This window comes from Bufo gargarizans, chromosome 2 (genome assembly GCF_014858855.1).
Source record: "Bufo gargarizans isolate SCDJY-AF-19 chromosome 2, ASM1485885v1, whole genome shotgun sequence".
In the NCBI taxonomy this organism is placed as follows: Eukaryota; Metazoa; Chordata; class Amphibia; order Anura; family Bufonidae; genus Bufo; species Bufo gargarizans.
Genome location: NC_058081.1, coordinates 396,673,129 through 396,695,771, shown reverse-complemented (window position 1 = coordinate 396,695,771; position 22,643 = coordinate 396,673,129). Strand labels below are relative to the sequence as shown.

At 46.2% G+C, this 22,643-nt stretch overlaps 1 protein-coding gene across 2 annotated transcripts in view; it reads right to left on the bottom strand.

Annotated features, from left to right (window-relative positions):
- The window catches only part of SEPTIN8 (septin 8), a 98,395-nt gene that overhangs the window by 15,524 nt on the left and 60,228 nt on the right, over nt 1–22,643 (bottom strand). For both annotated transcript variants that reach the window (XM_044280820.1, XM_044280819.1), the window contains exons 5-9: nt 22,470–22,631; nt 13,661–13,757; nt 12,187–12,355; nt 11,735–11,867; nt 1,607–1,791 (exon numbers count right to left, since the gene is read on the bottom strand). In XM_044280820.1, coding sequence (XP_044136755.1) covers nt 1,607–1,791; nt 11,735–11,867; nt 12,187–12,355; nt 13,661–13,757; nt 22,470–22,631 — 746 coding nt within the window. The remainder of the gene's footprint in view (nt 1–1,606; nt 1,792–11,734; nt 11,868–12,186; nt 12,356–13,660; nt 13,758–22,469; nt 22,632–22,643) is intronic.

Here is a 22,643-nt window from a genome sequence, read left to right as displayed (position 1 = left end):
TCCACTGTGTTTTATCAAGGGCAGGGTCAATGCAGCTAGCTATCAGGAGATTTTGGAGCACTTCATGCTTCCATCTGCCGAAAAGCTGTATGGAGATGAAGATTTTTTTCAGCTCGACCTGGCACCTGCTCACAGTGCCAAAACCACTGGTAAATGGTTTACTGACCATGGTATTACTGTTCTCAATTGGCCTGCCAACTCACCTGACCTGAACCCCACAGAGAATCTGTGGGATATTGGGAAGAGAAAGTTGAGAGACGCAAGACCCAACACTCTGGATGAGCTTAAGGCCGCTATCGAAGCATCCTGGGCCTCCATAACACCTCAGCAGTGCCACAGGCTGATGGCCTCCATGCCACGCCGCATTGAAGCAGTCATTTCTGCAAAAGGATTCCCGACCAAGTATTGAGTGCATAACTGAACATAATTATTCTAAGGTTGACTTTTTTTGTATTAAAAACACTTTTCTTTTATTGGTCGGATGAAATATGCTAATTTTTTTAGATAGGAATTTGGGGTTTTCATGAGCTGTATGCCAAAATCATCAATATTAAAACAATAAAAGGCTTGAACTACTTCAGTTGGTGTGTAATGAATCTAAAATATATGAAAGTCTAATGTTTATCAGTACATTACAGAAAATTATGAACTTTATCACAATATGCTATTTTTTTTTTTTAGAAGGCCCTGTACTTAGGATTTTAATGAAATCAGAACAGTTTCCTTCAGACCAGGCACAAAATTCCCTGCTGCCCCTGCACAGCTGATAACAGAGTTCATTCCCCAAATCAGTGTTCTTTTAGACACTTTGGGTAAAAACAAACATTCAAAACCCCACCAAGCCCTAGAACAGCTATCAGGTCAACTGATCAGCAGTTTGACGACACCATCAGCCAGCCAGTGATGTCCCATTTATCAGGCACACCTCAGTGAATGGAGCTCAACTGCAATAACTATCACAGATGCTATCCAATGGATGGATGCAGTCCTCTCCATAACGTCAGCGCATCCAGCACCAGTTCTAAATGTGAGACAGCTTCAGAGCAGTCTTACATTTAGACCATTTTTATATGCCTAAAACAGATGTACAAAATCATGAACGAGACTGGCTTGCCAGCTCATACCACGCCCATAATTTTAGACCTGGCGTAAGCAGAGAAAGGTCGCAGGTTGCGGTGCATCTAACTGTTGCGCCACCATCTGCACCACAAATACTCCTTATTTAGGCGGATTTCAGCTTCGTAAACGGCCCCCATAGTTTGTAAGGCTGAAAATAGGCAGTTATCCAATAAACGTTCTGCAAAGTTGTTCCAATGGAAGGGGGAAAAAAAAAAAAAACAAAAAAAAAAAAAAAACAAAAAAAAAAAAAAACTCCTGAGGTAGAAACCAATTTTCCTCATTTTAGAGGGGGGGGGGGGGGGGGGATAAAAAATTTCCGACGATACAGAATAACTCCAACCCTTCTCCAGAATTCTAGCAGCTAGAACCTGTATTTTTAGTATAGCACAAAGCTGAGCAATCTGAACCCTCAAATAGGTGGAAGTATCAGTATAAAGAACAGAAATAGAAGCCAACAAGGGGCTAGAAGGAGATTATAAGCACTTACTTTTTCTTGTCTTTCTTTAAAGGCTGTTGAGAAGTCGCTTGGAATGACTGTGACTGCAAGGACTCCACTGCTATTTTCCGTCTGTTGAATGCATTCATCTCTTCTTCTAACTCCTTCCTCCTATCTTCCAGCTTTTTGTTCTCATCATGGTGAATTTTCTTTAGATGTGCAAACTTCTCTTGCAGCTGAAATAGTTTCATTCATTTCCATTAGATCACACAAAACATGTTTTTCATTGATTTATCTATTGCTGGTTATCAACTATGTGGTTATGGCCACATGTGTTAGATGACAGCTCTGTTCCGATTTGGGAAAGGGGAATAAGCCATGGACAGACACCTCTGGTGTGTATAAAGGCGAGTCCACAAGTAGAGATCAATGTGCAGGCACAAATTCAAAAACGTGCAGCTAAAACCCACTAAGATACATGGTAAGAGCTTATGTACATAACATTCTAATAGTACATCTTGAACCCTTTCTTACCTGTATACTGTACAAAATAAACCTTTCATTTATTCACATTTATGTGCAGTTGCAGCACTAACATATTCTGCATTGCTGTCCAAAGGTTGTCATTATTCACACCAATCCCTGATGTGAAGCTCACAATCTAATATCTCCTCTCCATCACAGTAAATTTCACAGAAAGCCAAATAAGAGTGTGTTTTGGGAGGAAACTAAAATACCTAGAGGAAACCTAAGCAAACACATGAAGATACAGACAATGCAGAAATCCAGGACCTCAAAGCTTCACCACCATGTTGGCCTAACAACCACCACAGAAGATCTATACCAGGCATGCTCAACCTGCGGCCCTCCAGCTGTTGTAAAACTACAACTCCCACAATGCCCTGCTGTGGGCTGATAGCTGTAGGCTGTTCGGGCATGCTGGGAATTGTAGTTTTGCAACAGCTGGAGGGCCGCAGGTTGAGCATGCCTGATCTATACTATAACAACTGTTTTAACTTTGATCTTTTCTTACATTCACACTGGCCAGTTCTTGTCATGATTGTCCTTAACCACTTCAACCCCGCTAGCTGAAACCCCCTTAATGACCAGGCCACTTTTTACAATTCTGCACTACACTACTTTCACCGTTTATTGCTTGGTCATGCAACTTACCACCCAAATGAATTTTACCTCCTTTTCTTCTCACTAATAGAGCTTTCATTTGGTGGTATTTCATTGCTGCTGACATTTTTACTTTTTTTTGTTATTAATCGAAATTTAACGATTTTTTTTTGCAAAAAAAAAATGAAATTTTTCACTTTCAGTTGTACAATTTTGCAACAAAAAAAAAACGACATCCATATATACATTTTTCGCTAGATTTATTGTTCTACATGTCTTTGATAAAAAAAAAAAATGTTTGGGTTAAAAAAAAAATGGTTTGGGTAAAAGTTTTAGCGTTTACTAACTATGGTACAAAAATTTGAATTTCCGCTTTTTGAAGCAGCTCTCAATTCCTGAGCACCTGTCATGTTTCCTGAGGTTCTACAATGCCCAGACAGTAGAAAACCCCACAAATGACCCCATTTCGGAAAGTAGACACCCTAAGGTATTCGCTGATGGGCATAGTGAGTTCATAGAACTTTTTATTTTTTGTCACAAGTTAGCGGAAAATGATGATTTTTTATTTTATTTTTTTCTTACAAAGTCTCATATTCCACTAACTTGTGACAAAAAATAAAAACTTCCATGAACTCACTATGCCCATCACAAAATACCTTGGGGTGTCTTCTTTCCAAAATGGGGTCACTTGTGGGGTAGTTATACTGCCCTGGCATTTTAGGGGCCCAGATGCGTGAGAAGAAGTTTGAAATCAAAATCTGCAAAAAATGACCGGTGAAATCCGAAAGGTGCTCTTTGGAATGTGAGCCCCTTTGCCCACCTAGGCTGCAATAAAGTTTCACACATGTGGTATCGCCGTACTCAGGAGAAGTTGGGGAATGTGTTTTGGGGTGTCATTTTACATATACCCATGCTGGGTGAGAGAAATATCTTGGCAAAAGACAACATTTCCCATTTTTTTTTTATACAAAGTTGGCATTTGACCAAGATATTTCTCTCACCCAGCATGGGTATATGTAAAATGACACCCCAAAACACATTGCCCAACTTCTCCTGAGTACGGCGATACCACATGTGCGACACTTTTTTGCAGCCTAGATGCGCAAGGGGCCCAAATTCCTTTTAGGAGGGAATTTTTAGACATTTGGATCCCAGACTTCTTCTCATGCTTTGGGCCCCTAAAAAGCCAGGGCAGTATAAATACCCCACATGTGACCCCATTTTGGAAAGAAGACACCCCAATGTATTCAATGAGGGGCATGGCGAGTTCATAGAAATAATTTTTTTTTGGCACAAGTTAGCGGAAATTGATTTTTTATTATTTTTTTTCTCACAAAGTCTCCCTTTCCGCTAACTTGGGACAAAAATGTCAATCTTTCATGGACTCAATATGCCCCTCACAGAATACCTTGGGGTGTCTTCTTTCCGAAATGGGGTCACATGTGGGGTATTTATACTGCCCTGGCATTTTAGGGGCCCTAAAGCGTGAGAAGAAGTCTGGAATATAAATGTCTAAAAAATGTTACGCATTTGGATTCCGTGAGGGGTATGGTGAGTTCATGTGAGATTTTATTTTTTGACACAAGTTAGCGGAATAGGAGACTTTGTAAGAAAAAAAAACACGAGATTTTTGTATTACTTACCAGTAAAATCTTTCTCGCTCTTTCCTTGGGGGACACAGAAGACCTTGGTATAGCTCATCTCCCTAGGAGGCGTGACACTAAGTGAAAACTGTTAAGCCCCTCCTCCACAGCTATACCCTCAGCCTGGAGAGAGAGACTGCCAGTTGCGTGTCCAAGCAGTGAGAAAAGGCAAAGTCCAAAAGCGGAACCAACAAGCCAACTACCCAACGGGTAAAACAAACTCGGAAACCGTGCAAAGAAAAAACAAGAATGGGTGGGTGCTGTGTCCCCCAAGGAAAGAGCGAGAAAGAGATTTTACTGGTAAGTAATACAAAAATCTCGTTTTCTCGCCCAGTTTCCTTGGGGGACACAGAAGACCTTGGGACGTTCAATAGCAGTCCAAGAGGGGAGGGACCACAGCACCAAGGCGAAGCACCCGAAGGCATCAAGAAAACACCGCCTGCAGACCAGGCGGCCCAAGGCAGCAGACGCCGAAGCCCGAGTATGCCCCCAGTAGAACTCGGTAAGGTGTGCAAGGAAGAAGTGACCGCCCTGCACAAATGAATGGCCGAAACCTAACACCCCCGCCCCAGGAGGCACCGACTGCTCTGATGAAATGAACGGTGACACCGAAAGCAGAACCCTGCCATTGGTGCGATAACCACAGCAAAAGCCACTCTGAGAAAGCGGAGGAGGCCACCCCGGAGGCCATCAACCTTTGCACTGACCTCCTGGAAACACAAGAGACCGAACGCCGACCGGAGTCGGAGATCTCCAAGTAAACAACTGCAAGGCCCAACAACCTCCCAACGGTAAGCGTCCGTACCCGGGGATGGGTGGAAAAGGACGAAAGCCCCGTTGATAAGAAGGCAGATACCACCTTCAGAAGGAAGGAAGGAAGGAAGGAAGGGACAGGACGGAGAACAGCCCTGTCCTGGAAAAGGACAGAAGGCACAGAACACGAAGGGCCGCCAATCAGGCACCCGTCAGACATGATGGCAACAGAAACACAACCGTACAAGACAGAAGGAGTAGGAAGAACTCCTGCAACGGCTCCAAGGGAAAGACTGGAGCGCAGAGAGCTCAGTATGTAGTTCCCAGGGCGGAACCAGGAAACGATAAAGAGGAACCACAGAGCCACTCTGTGGAAGAAGGACATGACAAGGCCCAGGAGGGCCAGGAAATGACTGGAGCGCAGAGAGCTCAGTATGTAGTTCCCAGGGCGGAACCAGGAAATGATAAAGAGGAACCACAGAACCACTCTGTGGAAGAAGGGCATGACAAGGCCCAGGAGGGCCAGGAAACGCTGGAAGGGGAAGGACAGCGCAGACACTTGACACTTCAAGTAACAGAAGTCCCAGTCCCAGGGTCAGGCCGGACTAGAGAAAGACAGAACCAAGGGCGAGAAGGCAGAGTGGGGGAATGCCCCGCTTCCCACAAAACCCCAGGTAAGAACCCTAAGCCCGACAACCAAACCTGGACTAAACAGTCGGGAGCGAACACTAGCGAGCTCGCAGGAATCACCCAGCAAGCGGGAAAAAACCCAATGGGATCAGGCGCAGACCAGTAACACGGCCGAAGGATCGGAAACCACGGTCCTGTCGGCCCCCGAACAACATAGCCCCGTATCCGACCGGAGTGGGGGAGCAGAAGGACAGACGGAAGAAACCAGAAGGGCCTGCCCAGCATCCGACAGATGCCCAGACCAGACAGGCCAAGTCCAAGTCTATGTAGCCACCAAAGAAAGGAGTTCTACAGCCCCGTGTGGGAGATCCAAGGACAATCCTGACCGAAGGGCAGTCCTCCCAAGTCACTGAGAAAGTAAGTCCCACAGGACCATACACCCAGAACGGAAAGGCAATCTGCACCCAGTGGGAGGACAAAACGCGGTAGGCCCGGCAAACAGCTAGCACCGCCAGCGAGAACGAGGGAGATGGTACGAGACCGCAAGTAACACCGGAACCATCCAAGCGAACAACCATGCTCACCCCAAAGGAGGGGGGGGGGGGAGACGACAGAACAGCCACTGAAGCCTGGCCGGGGCAGCAGCCACATTGGAGCGACAAACGCAGAGCAGAAGCCAAAAAACCAAGCTGGCGAGGAAAGGCGGAGCCAAATCCCCTCTACTCTGTGAGACCACCTGCACACCGTCGCAGCAGGCGAATACCCTGAAGAAACCAAGGTGGAGGTCCCCAGGACCTGGACAATCAAGCACCCAAGAAGAGTTGGGCGACCTACCCGAGAGGAGCAGTCTGAACCTGGTAGCAACAGACTGGAGCGCAAAGGGCGCCAATAGGAAGGACCCACACCACACTGCATCCGAGAAGAGGAAATGGTAGTAGGCGAGGGAACCGCAGTCCTGCCAGAGCCAACGTAGAGGTCGAGCGGCACTGCAGACAACACTCTCGACCCCGACCGGTTGCGTAGGGAAACAATGTCACGAAATGACGAATGGGTACGCATCAAGGAACCCCGAACACTCCCCAGGTCGAAAGGCCAACGAACATGGTGGGTGCCGACAACAACGGGACCCCACCGGAGAATGGGTACCACTCAGCTCAGTGCAGTAGCGAGCCAGCAGAGCCCGTCTACGTACATACAAGACATACAGCTGTGAATACATTGAGCATCCATTGTTGCGTGTCAGACAACACCACCTTAGGCTCACAAGTGGACAGAACGATCTCCTCAGAGAAGAGTGCAAGCTTGCGACAAGCAAACACACCCGAGAGAAAAAAGTATGTCGCAGGAAGAAGGGAGGCATACGTACTAGCAACCCAGCAGGCAGCGAGAAGGCCAACCCACCCAAGGGAGGAGAAGGCATACACAGCCCAAAACAACGCACAGAGCGCACAGCCACAGCGTCCCACAGTATCCACGGAAGTGTAAAGTGCAACCTGAAAAGGAGTTATGCACAAGACCAGTACCGGCATGCGAAGGAACGCAAGTAGTCCGCCCGGAAAAAAGGGGGGGGGGGGGGGGAAGGTACCTGGCAACTCTGCCGATGGCAAAAATGCAAAGGCCCTGAAAAGGGGGGGCATGCACCGGATATCCTAGCAATAAAAGATTGTGCAATAATCTACCCAACACCGAATTTCGTGAGAGTGCAACTACTCCGCCCATGAAAGGGGACGTCCAGTACAGCATACACACAAACAGCCGTGAATCTCGTGAGCGTACAAATTTCCGCCCATGGAATGAGAAGTTGTTATGCACAAGGCCAGCACCATTCCCAAAGGGAGTGCAAGCAGCGCACCCCTGTTAGAGCCATGCTCACGGCCCGCAACGCATTTGGCGAAAGTGCAGAGACCCAACCAAAAAAAAAAAAAAGGGGGAGGGGGTGCACATGGCCACCATCGCATCCCAGGAGAGCGCGAGCATCCGCCATGGATGGGGTCATGCACCTGGCCGGCAACGTGCTGGCACAATGGCACAATGACACCCAGTCAGTAAAAAAAAAAGTGCATGAATGTCGCCTGAAGAGAAGAGGCATGGCCACGCCGGCAGCAATCCAGCGAGAGTGCAAAACACCGCCCACGGAAGGGGGCCATGCATATAGCCGGCAGCGGATCTGGTGAGAATGCAAGCACTCAGGCACGTGGCCAGCAACCTACCGCGAGAAATGCAAACCAATAAGAGTGCAGCCTTCCGCTTATGAAAGGGAGTCATGCACATGGCCGGCAGTAAATCCAGTAAGAGTGCAGTGTTCCGCTTATGGAAGGGGGACTTGCACATGGCCAGCACCGCATCTGGCGAGAATTCGGAATTCCTCCTATAGAAGGGTTTCATACACATGGCCGACAGCGAACCCAGTGGGAGTGTGCGTTCCGCCTAAGGGGGTTACACACATGGCCGGCAGGGAATCCAGTGAGAGTGCCGCGTTCCCCTAAAGGGGGGGGGGGGTCCGTGCCCATGGCCAACACTGAATCCGGTGAGAGTGCAAATATTTCGCCCCAGAAGGGGGACATGCACCTGTCCAGCATTAAAACCAGTGAGTGCAGCGTTCCCCTAAGGAAGGGGGGTGTCGTGCCATGGTCAGCACCGATCCGGTGAATGTAGTATTCCACCTATAGAAGGGGGTTATGCACATGGCTAGCCTGCGGCCAGAGAGCGCAGAATTCCACTCAGGAAGGGGTTCATGCCCATGGCCAGCACCATAACTGGAAAAGTGATGTCCTGCCATAGAACGGGCGGAAGAGGGGCGCCTACACTTGGCTAGCGCCGTATCCCGGTAGATGGCAAGGGTCCGCCTAAAGAGGAGACTTGCAGCCGGTCAGCATCGCAGCCGGGGAGCGCGACATGCCGCCTATGGAAGGGGGGCATAGCATGCAGTCAGCACCACTGTATCATGCTGCAGCGTCCTGCGCAGCCATTCCGTTATTTAATAACTCCGCCATGGAAGCCCTTTCTTTTTTTTTTTTTTTTTTTTTTTTTAAAAACACAGCCACTCTGGGCAAGAAAGGGCCACCATACAGGGACACAGCCTCGTATAGGCTTATTAGGAAGCCCACCAGAACATAGAAGGGGTCCTCCAGAAGGGAGCCGGCACCCAACAGGTTAACAAAGATCCTGCCTGGGGGGCGTCGCTGCGATCCCCTGGGGGGCGGAGGACGTGCGGGCGGGAAGAATTCGCGCCGCGAGACGTTCCCGCCCCCTCCAACAGAGGCCGGGATGTTGCGGCCTAGTAGGACCCGAAGCCGGGGCCTAGATTTTTGCGGCGCCCGGCCGCCAAGAGGCAACGACGGTGAGCCGGGACCTGGAGGAAGCCGGCTGACGCATGCACCAAACGGCCGCGGGTGCCCTCCCGCGGGCCGGCAGAGACAGAAGACCGGAGTAGCAGGCCAAAGCCTGGGTCAAAGTCTGCGGCACCCGGCCGACCGGAAGCATCAGCAGTCGGCCGGGGCCTGTTGGAGCATCGCGTCCACATGCAGGCCGCGAGGTCCTGCGTCCGGCAGCGTCTGGAGCGGCCCTTTGGCTCTAGCACACCGGTAAGGAGGGAGACCCCGAAGTCCAGCACTGCACCCCCTGCCCTAATTCTGTAGGGAGAGACAGGGGCAGCTAGCGCGGGCCCCCTACTGAACTGCGACCGGCAAGGGGGAGGGTCGGCATAACCCCTGTGGTAGGGGCAGCTAGGAGCAGGTCTCTGGCCCTATATTCCTCCACAGCAATGCCATGCTACCCCCTGTGCAATCCCCTATGGAGGGGCATTGTATTGTCGCCCTGCGGCCACCAGTATGGTGGTGGTGTGGGGCTATATAATTATTGGGCAACAGCTAGCCCAGGAGCCAGCGTAGGTCCGCCGGGACCAGCATGGGAGTCCAGCACGCAGAAGGCCAGGGAGGGGGACGTAGGGCTGGAGAAGCCTCTCTCTTACCACAGCCGTCTTCACCCTCGGTCCGTTCCAGCAGGGTCGCCCCTTCAGCTACTGGCACCGTAGTGGCAGGACGCTGGAGAGGGACTTGGCGTGCGGGCGACCCTTGCGCTGGCGGGATGCAGGGGAGCTGGGCTGCCCTGGTCCACCTTGCCTTCTGTGGGGGAGGCAGCAGTGCGGTGACCGGCACTGGCGCAGCTCAACCCCGGGAGAACAGAGAGGTCTAGTGCGTCTCTGTTGTCCCTGATGATCTGGAACAAAAAGAAATAAAGTAAAAATCAAAAAATTAAACAAAGGAGAAAACAGCCCTGCAGAGCAGGGAGTGTCTTGCCTCCTTGGACACTAAGCAAAAACTGGCAGTCTCTCTCTCCAGGCTGAGGGTATAGCTGTGGAGGAGGGGCTTAACAGTTTTCACTTAGTGTCACGCCTCCTAGGGAGATGAGCTATACCAAGGTCTTCTGTGTCCCCCAAGGAAACTGGGCGAGAAATATATATTTCCGCTAACTTGGGCCAAAAAAAAATTCTGAATGGAGCCTTACAGAGGGGGGGGGGGGGGGGGGGGGTGATCAATGACAGGGGGGTGATCAGGGAGTCTATATGGGGTGATCACCCCCGTGTAAGGCTCCATTTAGACGTCCCTATGTGTTTTGCAGGTCCGATCCATGTATCCGTGGATCCGTAAAAATCATACGGACGTCTGAATGGAGCCTTACAGGGGGGTGATCAGGGAGTCTTTATGGGTGATCACCCCACTGTAAGGCTCCATTCAGACGTCCGTATGTGTTTTGCGGATCCGATCCATGTATCCGTGGATCCGTAAAAATCATACGGACGTCTGAATGGAGCCTGACGGGGGGTGATCAGGGAGTCTATATGGGGTGATCATGGGTTCATAAGGGGTTAATAAGTGACAGGAGGGGAAGGGGGGGGGTGTAGTGTAGCGTAACGGTGTTTTGTGGTACTTTACTGAGCTACCTGTGTCCTCTGGTGGTCGATCCAAGCAAAAGGGACCACCAGAGGACCAGGTATATTAGACGCTGTTATCAAAACAGCGTCTAATATACCTGTTAGGGGTTTAAAAAAAATAAATAAAAAAATCGCATCTCCATTCTGCCAGCAAACGATTGCCGCTGGCAGGCTGGAGATCCTGTCTCTTACCTTCCGATCCTGTGAACGCGCGCGCCTGTGTGCGCGCGTTCACAGGAAATCTCGCCTCTCGCGAGATGACGCACGGATGTGTCAAGGAGGAATGAATCGACCGCCTCCCGGACGCATCCGTGCGGCGGTTAAACAAGTGAAATGTGACAATTACCGGCCAATGAAACTGGTCTTTAGAAAACTCACCACTGCTAAAGACAACGGTCCACATTTATTTATTAGTTTCTACCATTCTCGGTCATAAAAAGGCTAATAGTTGCACTTCAAACATGCAACTTTTTGTGCAGACAGATTTATTTCAATAAGCCAGAAAACCATGTAGATTTTGATGAAGAGGCCCACGCCTCTAATAAATTTGATGTAATATACTCCATTTTCTTTTTTTCTTGGCTAGCAAATGACCACTAGTTTTGATCATTTCAATCTCCTCTTTTCTTGGGCTTTTCCACTTCCATTGTTGGTCTGTCACTCACCTTTCTTGCTTGTAAATTACCTTTATCTGTCCACTAATCCCTAGATCATCAGTGTCTTAACAGAATATGGGGATACAATATCACCTAATGGAAAGTGTTTAATCGTCATGAGGAGTTTTATAGGGCAGGCAACGCTTCTCTGGATTTCTGGGAAGAGGGAATGTAAATAAGTTCTTAACAAGCTCTGCCTCTGATGCCATCAGATATAAGGCAGCCATCCTATAAGTCAATGTTCATCCTATTAAACAGGCCTTGAGACATGACTGATAATAATTAAGCCAGCACCTCATCCTATTACTGGCTTATAGGATAGCTACCTAATACCTGGTAGCATTAGAAGCAGAGCTTGCTAAAAGCTCATCTGCAATCTCTTGACAGATTACGTTCAATTTCTGCACTCCATTATGTATAAAACAGTAAGAAAGCCACCAACCTCACGTTCCTTCTCCTTCAGTTCAGACTCAGTTTCCTTGACTCTGTTCACAAACATCTGCCGCATTTCTTCCTCTTTAAGATGTAGGTCCTCTAGAAATTCTTTCCTTTTGGCTTCATAAGTTTCCTGAAGACTAACCACACCAGACAGAACAGTCTGTAAAACTTCAGATACAATACTGAAATGCTGCTCGGCACATGACACATATGGTACACTGTGATAATTCACGTCAGGAACCACTGCTAGTATTTTCTTGTTTGTTACGGTAAGAGGTGTATAATATTCACCACACATGTAACACTGCCTAAAAACCCAACTATAGCATATAACTCCGTATCAACCACATCACCACGAGATGAGCTGCAGCACTGAAACAGGCTGCAGAGATTACACGTTTGCAGCTGAACACTATAGAAAAAAGTTACAGTCAATTGTGACTTCCCGATACTGACCTGAATGGCTGGCTGTCAGGATCCGTGTCTTTAAATCCCATCTCTTCTAGTTTGCAGCGTCTGTATAGCTCATAGTGGCGGGTGTGCGTCTGCTCTCTGAGGTCCTCCATGTTGACCCGAATCAGCATTTCTCTCAGTTTTACAAAGTCACAGTGGCTCTCATTTTCAACTATATATCAACAGGGAGAAAAATGTTCAATCATTGAAGCAATAACCCTCACTAAATAGAGAAAATAAAAGATGCTGTGAAATAAAGCCAGAGAAGATCGGGGTTGAATCATGGTGGCAGCATGTCCAATATTATTATAACGGAAATAATAAGAATATATGTGTATATTACATTCATACCTACACAATAAAAGGTATACCAATATACAGTATATAAACATATTCCACACCTATTAGACACTTCACGAGTACACTTCTAGGGTAGCCACATACTTAAAGTTGGCTTAGATAATAACATTTCTTCGACTGACCTCTGACATTCCCATACACATGTATCCTCAACATGGTTGAGCATACATGCGTCCTCAAATGAAAGTTGTCTGGCAACGGCCTATTTCACTTGAGAACAAAAGGATCGGGAAAGTGGAAATTCAATATGCCTAACACTTATTTTCCATATCACCACCCATAGGGGAAGAGACAGGAACCTCCATACACAAAGATGTTTGGCCAGTCCTCTAATATGTACCAGCACCATAAAAGCAAATGTATGAAAAGTAGCACCAAAACTGGCCATTCAGAAATAAACCTTATGATGCAGAAATCTAATATGCTGCTGTCTAGTCTCTATTGTTCTGTTCACACATTTATATTTTTAAAGCAGACCAATCACCGTTCTTGGTACGTCTGGTTTGACAACTACTTGCATTCACCATGTAATGTGCAGGGACAACCCTTCCACCTGGTAACACCCATCTGGATCTTCATTGCAAACTTCTAGCAATTGATTGCAAACTTCTAGCGGGAATAATAAAAGGAATGGCACAACAGAGTCACAAGAATAGATGCGCCAGAATTGTTTTGACATGGGGAATGCAAGTAGTTAATAAAACAGACAAGTCAGGAGAGGCGACAGGTCCTCTTTATACAGAGTCACAAAAGATGTAACCAATTCCTTATGTGCAACCCTCCTCATTAACTAATGAGTTTGTCACATTCTCATTTTTCCTACACAGAATGTGTACTGCTTGGCTCAACAGATGAAAAAAATAATGAAGTTTTAGGCTTGGAACTGTTTATGAGGTCTGTCAATGAAAATAAAACAAAAGAATGGCGCCATTGTACAAAACTGATCATAACCCCCAATTATTTTTTCTCTCAATAGATGCTACTTTTGGAGGAGACTTGTCCCATAATGTTCCATTAGTTAGCCAGCTATGGGCTCAATAAACATTAGAAAGAAAAAAAAAGATATATAAATAAAAAATAAATAAATAATAATAAACATAAGTAACTAGTTACATACCTTGTACAACTCCCCATGGGTACTGTCTAGCTCTCACCAGCTTATTCCCAACTTTTACCTCCTCTGTGCTCCCTACTACTGCAAAGGGAAGGTGAGCCTAAGAACAGAAAGAAAAATTAGGCCCTGTGAGCGGGCAGGAAACTACTAGCTTCCTTACCAAGGCATATTAAAAGCTACTGGTCTGTATTAGAGAAACTTCTGGAGGATTTGATGAATTAATGGCAACAAATTCAAATTGTGCAGCAACGTCAACATAAAACCCCAATTCCAGAAAAGTTGGGACACTGTAAAATGTAAATAAAAACAGAAGGCAAGGATTTGCAAATTTCACAGACCCATATTTTATTCATAATAGATCATAGAACACATATTAGATGTTGAAAGTCAGACATTTTACCATTTCATGAAAGAATTAAAAAGGGCTGATCGATGGAGGTCCGACACCTGGGAACCCGGCGATCAGCTGGTTAAGAAGGCACCAGTGCTCCTGTGAGCGCCGCAGCCTTCTTGCAGCTTTACCTAGGCCAGTGACTTCACGTTTATTGTTCACGTGGCGTAGGAGCAGCTCAGCCCCATTCAAGTGAATGGGGCTGAGCTGCAATAACAGGCACAGCAGCTATACAATGTACGCCATTATACTTGGTGAGCGCCACTGCCTTCTCAAAACAGCTGATCAGCAGGGGTCCCTGTTGCTGGACCACCATGGATCAGATGCTGATGACTTATCCCAAGGAAAAAAATAAATAATTAAAAATCTTATTGCTGCCATCAAGTTCTTTTAACTTTAGTACTTGATGGCAGCAACGCATCTCAGAAAAGTTGAGACATGGGCAACAAAAGGATAGAAAAGCAAGTGGTACTAAAACAACTGGAGGAGCAATTTGCAACTAAAACATGTGACGGGGTATAACAAGAGCATGTCTCTCAGAAGCAAAGATCAGTAGTGGTTCACCAATCTGTGAAACACTTCATATAAAAACTGTGGAACAATTTCAGAAAAATGCTCAACATAAAATTGTGAAGACTTTGAATATCCCACCATCTACGGTACATAATATCAAAAGTCAGAGAAAATTGAAGAATCCATGTGCACAACGGACAAAGCTGATGGTCAATACTGGGCGCTTGCAATCTACAGGCCCTCAGGCTGCACTGCATTAAAAACACAAGTTTCTGTACTGGAAATTACTGCATGGGCTCAAAAACACTTCCAGAAATCAATGGTCCGTGCACACAGTTGTGCAATCCACAATGCAAATTAAAGCTGTATGATGCAAAGAAACCACATGTCATCACGATTCAGAAATGCAGCAGTCTTCTCTGGGTCAAAACTAATTTAAAGGGAACCCGTCATCAACTTTATGCTGACCTCACTGAAGGCAGCATAAAGTAGTGACAGAAAGGCTGATTTTAGCGGTGAGTCAATCATGAGCTAAAAGTAAGTGATTGCTGAGAACCAGCATCATAATCATTGTAGCACAGGCCTTGAAAAGAGTCAAATCTATCTAAGAAGAGTCATGGCTATCCATAATGTCCTGCACTTCCCGACCATCCGCTGACGATTGGCAGTTCTCTCCTAGAGAGGAAGGGAGAAAACTAGGTAGAAGACTGTCCGTCATTAGCAGGTGGGCAGGTAGAGCAGGACTTCATGAATAACCATGACTCTTCTCAGGTGGCCGTGACTCTTTTCCAGGCCCAGTCTGCAAGGATTGTGATGTTGGTTCTCGGCAACCCCTTACTTTTAACTTACAAATGACAGACCGCTGAAATCAACTCACCTGTCTTTACTTTATTCTGCTGTTAGTATGGGCAGCATAAAGATGATGACAGGTTCCCTTTAAAGGCTATGTACACCGTTGGAGGCAATTTAGTTCATGATTCCATTTTACTCATCATTTTTGTCTAAAAATGTTATTTTCAATTGGCCTTTATTAAAAACTAATCAGAAGGACCCAGCTTTGCACGGGTATATTTCATCTAATGTTTGTATGTGTGTGTTGTTAAAAGATATCAACAGTATCCACTATAACAGTGATATTTACAGTACCATGCCCCCTTAAGTGACCTTCACAGCACCCACCCCCTTGACAGTGACCTTCACAGGGGCCCACCCCTTAACACTGACCATAGGTTACAGTCCCCTTAAAGGGGTTGTCCGGGTTCAGAGCTGAACCCGGACATACCCTTATCACCCAGGCAGCCCCCCTGAGCCTAGCATCGTAGCATCTCAGGCTCCGATGCGCTCCAGTGCCCTGCGCTAGATCGCGCAGGGCACAGGCTCTTGCGTTTTCAATAACACACTGCCGGGCGGTAACTTCCGCCCAGCAGTGTGTTCGGTGACGTCACCGGCTCTGAGGGGCGGGCTTTAGCTCTGCCCTAGCCGTTATACTGGCTAGGGCAGAGCCAAATCCCGCCCATCAGTGCCGGTGACGTCACCGGGGTTCCTGTCAGCCCCATAGAGAGCCCCGGTACGTCACCGGAACTCAGAAAAATGCCTTTGCCCTGTGCAATTTAGCGCAGGGCAAAGGAGAGCATCAGAGCATGAACTGCTCCGATGCTCATGTCAGGGGGGCTGCCTGGGTGAAAATGGAGGCCTGTCCAGGTTCAGCTCTGAACCTGGACAACCCCTTTAACTGACCACCACCATTCCCGACCCCCTTAACAGAGACCTCCACAGCGACCACTCTTAACAGTGACTGCCACAGAACCCCGCTCCCTTGTTAACAGCGATTTCCACAATAACCTGCCCCCTTAACAGTAAACTCCAGAGCTCCGTTCCCTTAAAAATGAGACCTCCACAACACCCTGCCCCCTTAACACTGACCTCCATAGCGGACTGTCCCCTTAACTGTGACCTCCACCGTTCCCTGCCCCCTTTAACAGAGACCTGCACAGCACACACCCCTTTAAAAGTGTCCTCCACAGCGGCTCACCCCTTTAACAGTGACCTCCACAGCGTCCGCCCCTTTAACAGTGACCTCTACAGTAACCCATCTCCTTAACAGTGATTTCCACAACACCCCGCCCCTTAACAGTGGCCTCTACAGCAATCTGACCCTTTAACACGGACCTCCATAGCAGACCATCCCCTTAACTGTGACCTCCACAGCAGCCTGACCCTAGGGTGGCCAGAGGTCCAGCTTTCCAGGCTCAGGGCCTGGATGGACACAGGGATGTCCTTTTGAACAGCTCACAGACAGCAGCACTGTGCTGAGCATGAGCTGCAGAGAGACAGTCACCCTCCCTCCCACCCCTACAGATGACAGAAGTAGATTTTTACCTCATTTTTTCAATCCCCATTGGCTGTGGAGTGGGAGGAGGTGTGATCTGAGTCAGAGGCGTGGCTTAGTGGTACCTGGGGGCGTGTTTTTTTAAGTCAGTCTTTTGAGGGTGGCCTGAATGGCCACCATACCTGCCCCCTTAACTATGACCTCCACAGCACTCCGCTCCCTTTAAAGCTGACCTTTAGCCCCCACTAAAGAAAATGGGGGTTAGAACCTCGGATAAGTGTCCAAAATGTAGGGGTGAGAGGGCGGATCTTATACATTGTTTTTGGAGATGCCCAAAATTGATGAGGTACTGGAAAGAGATTGTAGAGATTACTTCATTAGTTTTGGGCATTTAAGTTTTGGAAGACCCCGTAGTCTGTATATTGGGTGCTACTGCACACCTTAAAGAGGGCCTTTCACCAGAATTAAACTTCTAAAGTAACTATAACAGGCATGTAGAGCGGCGCCCAGGGACCCCCCTGCACTTACTGTTATACCTGGGCGCCGGTCCGTTCTCCCGTTATTGCCTCCGGTATCTTTACAGTTAGGCTCCACCCAGGGGAGCCTGCCGGCGCCTCCTTCTCCCATGCTGCAGCGCTGGCCAATCACAGTGCTCAGCTTATAGCCTGAGAGGCTTTTTTCTCTCTCAGGCTATGAGCTGAGCGCTGTGATTGGCCAGTGCTACAGCATGGGAGAATGAGCCGGCGGCAGGTTCCCCTGGGTGGAGCCTAACTGTAAAGATACCGGAGGCTATACCAGGAGAACGGAGCGGCGCCCAGGTATAAAAGTAAGTGCAGGAGGGACCCTGGGCGCCGCTTTACATGCCTGTATAGTTACTTTAGAAGTTTAATTCTGGTGAAAGGTCTTCTTTAAGTTAAACAGAAAACTAAAGGTGGTGTTGAATAAAGTATTATTCCAGGCCAGACTGTTGATACTTCAGAAAAGGATAAATAAAGATCCCGCTACAGTAGGACAGTGGCAGGAAGCGTGCTTAATCTGATTAGATTGGAACAGGTTTCAAAGAGATTGAGTGATAGACAGGGAAAAATTGATAAAATTTGGAAGACATGGTTGAACCAGGGCCGAGAAGTTTGATTTAAATTGCTTTTTTTTTTTTTTCTTCTTCTTCTCGTTTTTTTCCTCTCTCTCTCTTCAACGGGGTGGGTGTGGGTATTTGGGGTAAAAGTTTAATGTAAATGTTAATTCAAATGGAGAATGTTAACATATGATATAGTTTTGTAATATGGATCCTTTGGAGGGTCCATTTTCATTAATGTACTTGTCTTTTTGTATTTTGGAAAATAAAATATAATTTAAAAAAAAAAGCTGACCTACAGCAGTGAAGAAAAATGGCTGGGTTGTCATGGAAACCTGGTGTAAAATTGTGTGTATGTGGAGAATAAGGGCCTGTGAACTTCCGTTGGCTGATAAGGGTCATGTGACTGTGTGTATGGCAGTTGGGATATGAAGAGAAAGACCTGTAGGCTTCTATTGGCTAATGTAGGTCATGTGATGTGCCATATTTGCATTTTTGGGGGAATCTCTCAGGAACAGTACGTCCTAGAGAGCAGAGACCTGGTCTAAAACCTTCCCGGACACATCATGTACCCATGTGCCAAATTTTGTGATTGTAAATGCAACGATGCGGATTCCTTTAGCGGACATACATACACACACTCAGCTTTATATATTAGACTAGCAGAAGGACCTGGTTTCGCATGGGTATATTTCATCTATTTAATTTCATGTTTCCGTGTGTCGTAAAAAAAATATCAATTTCCCTCATAACAGTGACTTTCACTGTGCCCGCCCCTTTAACTGTGCCCGCCCCTTTTACTGTGACTTTCACTGTACTGCTTAAAGAGGCGGGCAAAGAAATATGGCTGGGTTGTTATGGAAACCTGGAGTAAAACTGTGTTTATGGCAGTTGGGCTTTGAAGAGAAAGAATAGCAGGCTTGTATTGGAGGGGGGGGGGGCCTAATTTTTGGGGAATCTCTCAGTAACGGTACGTCCTAGAGAGCTCAGACCCAGTCTAAAACCTTTCCGGACACCTGATGTACCTGTGTGCCAAATTTGGTGAAGATCGGTCCAGTCGTTTGGTCGCGCATAAAGAACGTCTAGACAGATACTCATTTTTATATATAATAAATTATATACACACGCAAAAACACAAATGCAAATCACACTCTGCAAACCAGCACTCTGCCCTGCCTTTATGCTGGATGTTGAATAAGGCATTGGTGTACATTTTGGCCAAAGCGTACAAAACCGAGTCTGCTTATATAGCACCTAGCAGTAGTCATTTGGCTCCAGGAGAAGTATATAGTGGGCTCAGCATGCATGTTGGTACTTGCATCCCTGGATCCAATGAAAGCTGTAATGGCACCGGACGGGGTTAAAAGCAGAGTGTGCTTGGCGTGCATGCTGTACCTGCGCTCTCTGGACTTTGTGTGGCTGTCATGGCCCATAACAGGTAGGAACTAGTGTTAGGGACCACTCATGAAGGCGACCTTGACGTTGTGAGTGGCTTATTACGCTTCGGCCAAAATGTACACCAATGCCTTATTCAACATCAAGCATAAAGGCAGGGCAGAGTGCTGGTTTGCAGAGTGCGATTGCATTTGTGTTTTTGCGTTTGTATCTGTATTACGCCATAGCAATGTGCACCTGCATAGGGTTGTGCGGGCTGAACCCCCCACATTTTTTTCTTTGTAATATATAAATATATTGAGCCATTCTGTCACAAAGGGTTAACTGTCTTTCTAGCTGTGTGCATCCTACTTTCAGTTTCACTTTGTGCTTTCATCTAATAAACCTTATCTCTAAACTGTAAGAGGTCATACACACTTATTGAAGTCACATTCTTATCAGTAAGATAAGGATTGAGCTTTTATGAGTGTTTATAATGTAAGAGAGCAGAGATGAGGACTAGCTAGTAGAGCATCTATGCTATATACACAAAGAAGGATTCCATATTTTTTTTTTTTATAAATACCAACTGAAAAAAAAAAAAGACTTTTAGCTCAAATTAAGTACAATGCAATAATAAAAACAAATTGCCTCCAAAGTTGTACATAGCCATTTAAAATGGACTGAGGCAAAATGGAAAACTGTTCAGTGGGCCGATGAATCACAATTTGAAATTCTTTATGGAAATCCAGGACACCATTTCCTATGGACTCAAGAGGAGAGGGACCAGTTTAAAATCCTGCATCTCTGATGCTATGGGATTGCATAAGTGTCTGTGGTGTTGGCAGATTGCACATCTGGAAAGGTACCATCAATTCTGAACAGTATATAGGTTTTAGAACAACATATGCTCCTATCCAAACAATGTTTTTTTCAGCAAAGGTTTTGCATATTTCAGTAAGACAATGCTAAACCATACACTGCATCCATGACAACAGCATGGCTTCACAGAAGAAGAGTCTGGGTGCTGAACTGGCCCACCTATAGTAAAATTTGGAGCATCATGGAACGTAAAAGCAAAAAAAGGAGACTCAGGACTGTTCAGCAGCTAGAATCCTACAGTAAACAAGAATGGGACACCATTCTTCTCAACTCTAGCAATTTGTCTTCTCACGTCCCAGATGTTTACAAAGAAGATGGGATGCTACACAATGATAGACATTGCCCTGACCCAACTTTTGGAGATACATTATTGTCATTAAGCCACTATCTCTTGGTATAGTCTTGTTGGCAAGTGACCGGCTGGGGTCAGAGATACAGGTGCAAAGCTCAGAAGTGTCAGGCAATACTCAGACAGGAAACAGACTAAGGTCAGGCAGACTTCATGCGACCCTGTGAAACTAGTCTGAGGTCAGGGCAGGCAGCAAAAGGGTCAATCCAGTTAACAGGATAAGGTCAGGTTAGATAGAGGGTCAGAAACGGTAAACAGGTAGAGTTCGGTACACAGGCAGACAAACAAAAACACACCATCAACAGGGACTAACAAGCTAAAAAAAAAAAGGGGAAAATGCCTTAAATACCCTAAGGCAGTGATGGCTAACCTTGGCACTCCAGCTGTGGTAAAACTACAACTCCCAAGATCCAATTGGCTGCATAAGTATCTATAATAGCAGTGTATTCAAAGAAGAGGGAGGGGACCAATACACAGGGATAGCGATGCTAATAGAGTAAGAGGAAATTATGTATAGATAGAAGGACACACTGCTGGGTCACAAACCCTGGGTGTCCCTAGATCTACCTCCTTCCCCCTACCCCAATAAACTAGCCCTGTCGTCACCGTACCTAAACATGGACTGCCCAGCTTTGTCCGACAGATAGAATAAGGTCCAATGGATCCTAAAAACCTCTATCAGCTAAAGAGAGCAAAAGAACGGACCAAAAAAATTGGAGGTTGATTATGCTGTGTAACAATTTGGCTAATGTGGCCTACAACACTGTATGCACTCAACACTCTAGGGACATAAAAAATCCCTTATACAAATAATCACAACATGTCCCACAGAGGACAAGCAGGTCTTGACTGCCAGAATAGGGTAGGCAGGGCAAGTCACAAGGAAGAGCAGGACAGCGGCAGGCACAGGCAACAGCAGGTTGAGCAAATTTCAAAATCAGGCATCTACATCTCAGTAATAATGCAAACTACAAGATGATGACCTGATTCTAAGAAGCTGACATGTTGAGACTGGGTACTAGTAACTACATTGAAAATAGACCACTTTAGGTCAACTAAGCATCATAGGTCATATCTATAGTTGCGGACATGCAAACAAGTACACCAGAACTGTAAGGTTATATTCAAATGGGACGCAATTTGTGGCGAGAAAATCTACGTCAAAATACACAAGTTACATGAAGATTTGCAATCTCGAAAGGCTGAACTCCATGATGGAAATCCGCATGCTGTGAACATACACTTGGGTTTTCGTAGCATGTGAATGAGATTTCTTAAAATGTAGACATTGTGGATTTGCTGCTCTGAAATCTGCTGTGTTTTTTGATGTATCAAATTGTATTTCTTTGGAAGTTTTCTTCCAGAGAAAACAATGTTTGCATTAACATTACCACTAGAGGACACTAGAGAACTGCAGGAGAAATGTACTGGTGAGAATGAGCACAGTGGTAGACACGCAATGTACTTCCATCTAAAAAAAAAAAATCACCAGAATCTCCCCGAAAATGCAGTCTCAGGCTTTTCATAATTTTTTGTATACACCAAATGGCCTTCTTCTTGTAACCCTTCTTTATGCAAGTCTTCTTTAGGTTAAGTTCACACAGAAAAAATAAATAAATAAAATAATAATAGATCGCAGATCAGTACCAGATTACTAGCTGAAAACAGTTTTTTTTTTTTAGGTTTGTTGAACAAGAAATCACCTCACAGGTATACTTCAGGATCACGGAAGGATAGTCAGCATTACTAGGGGGGGAGGGTAAAGATCTAAAAATAAAATATGTTGGCCTCCTGTGTCAGCTGATGTTTAACAGATCTCGTCATTACAATGTATTCCATTATTAAGGGTGCACCATCAAGCTCAATGACCAAATGGCTGTTTATCATGGTATCACTTACATTCATCACAGAGTTGATCTCTGCTACAGCATCGTCATCAGTTGGAAACTGGTAGATCTGGACACCATTGCTGACCAGTTCACTCATGATCTTGATCTTAAACTTGTGGAGCTCACTCTTGGAAATAGTGTCAGCTTTCGCAATTATTGGAATAATATTGACCTGAAGAAGAGA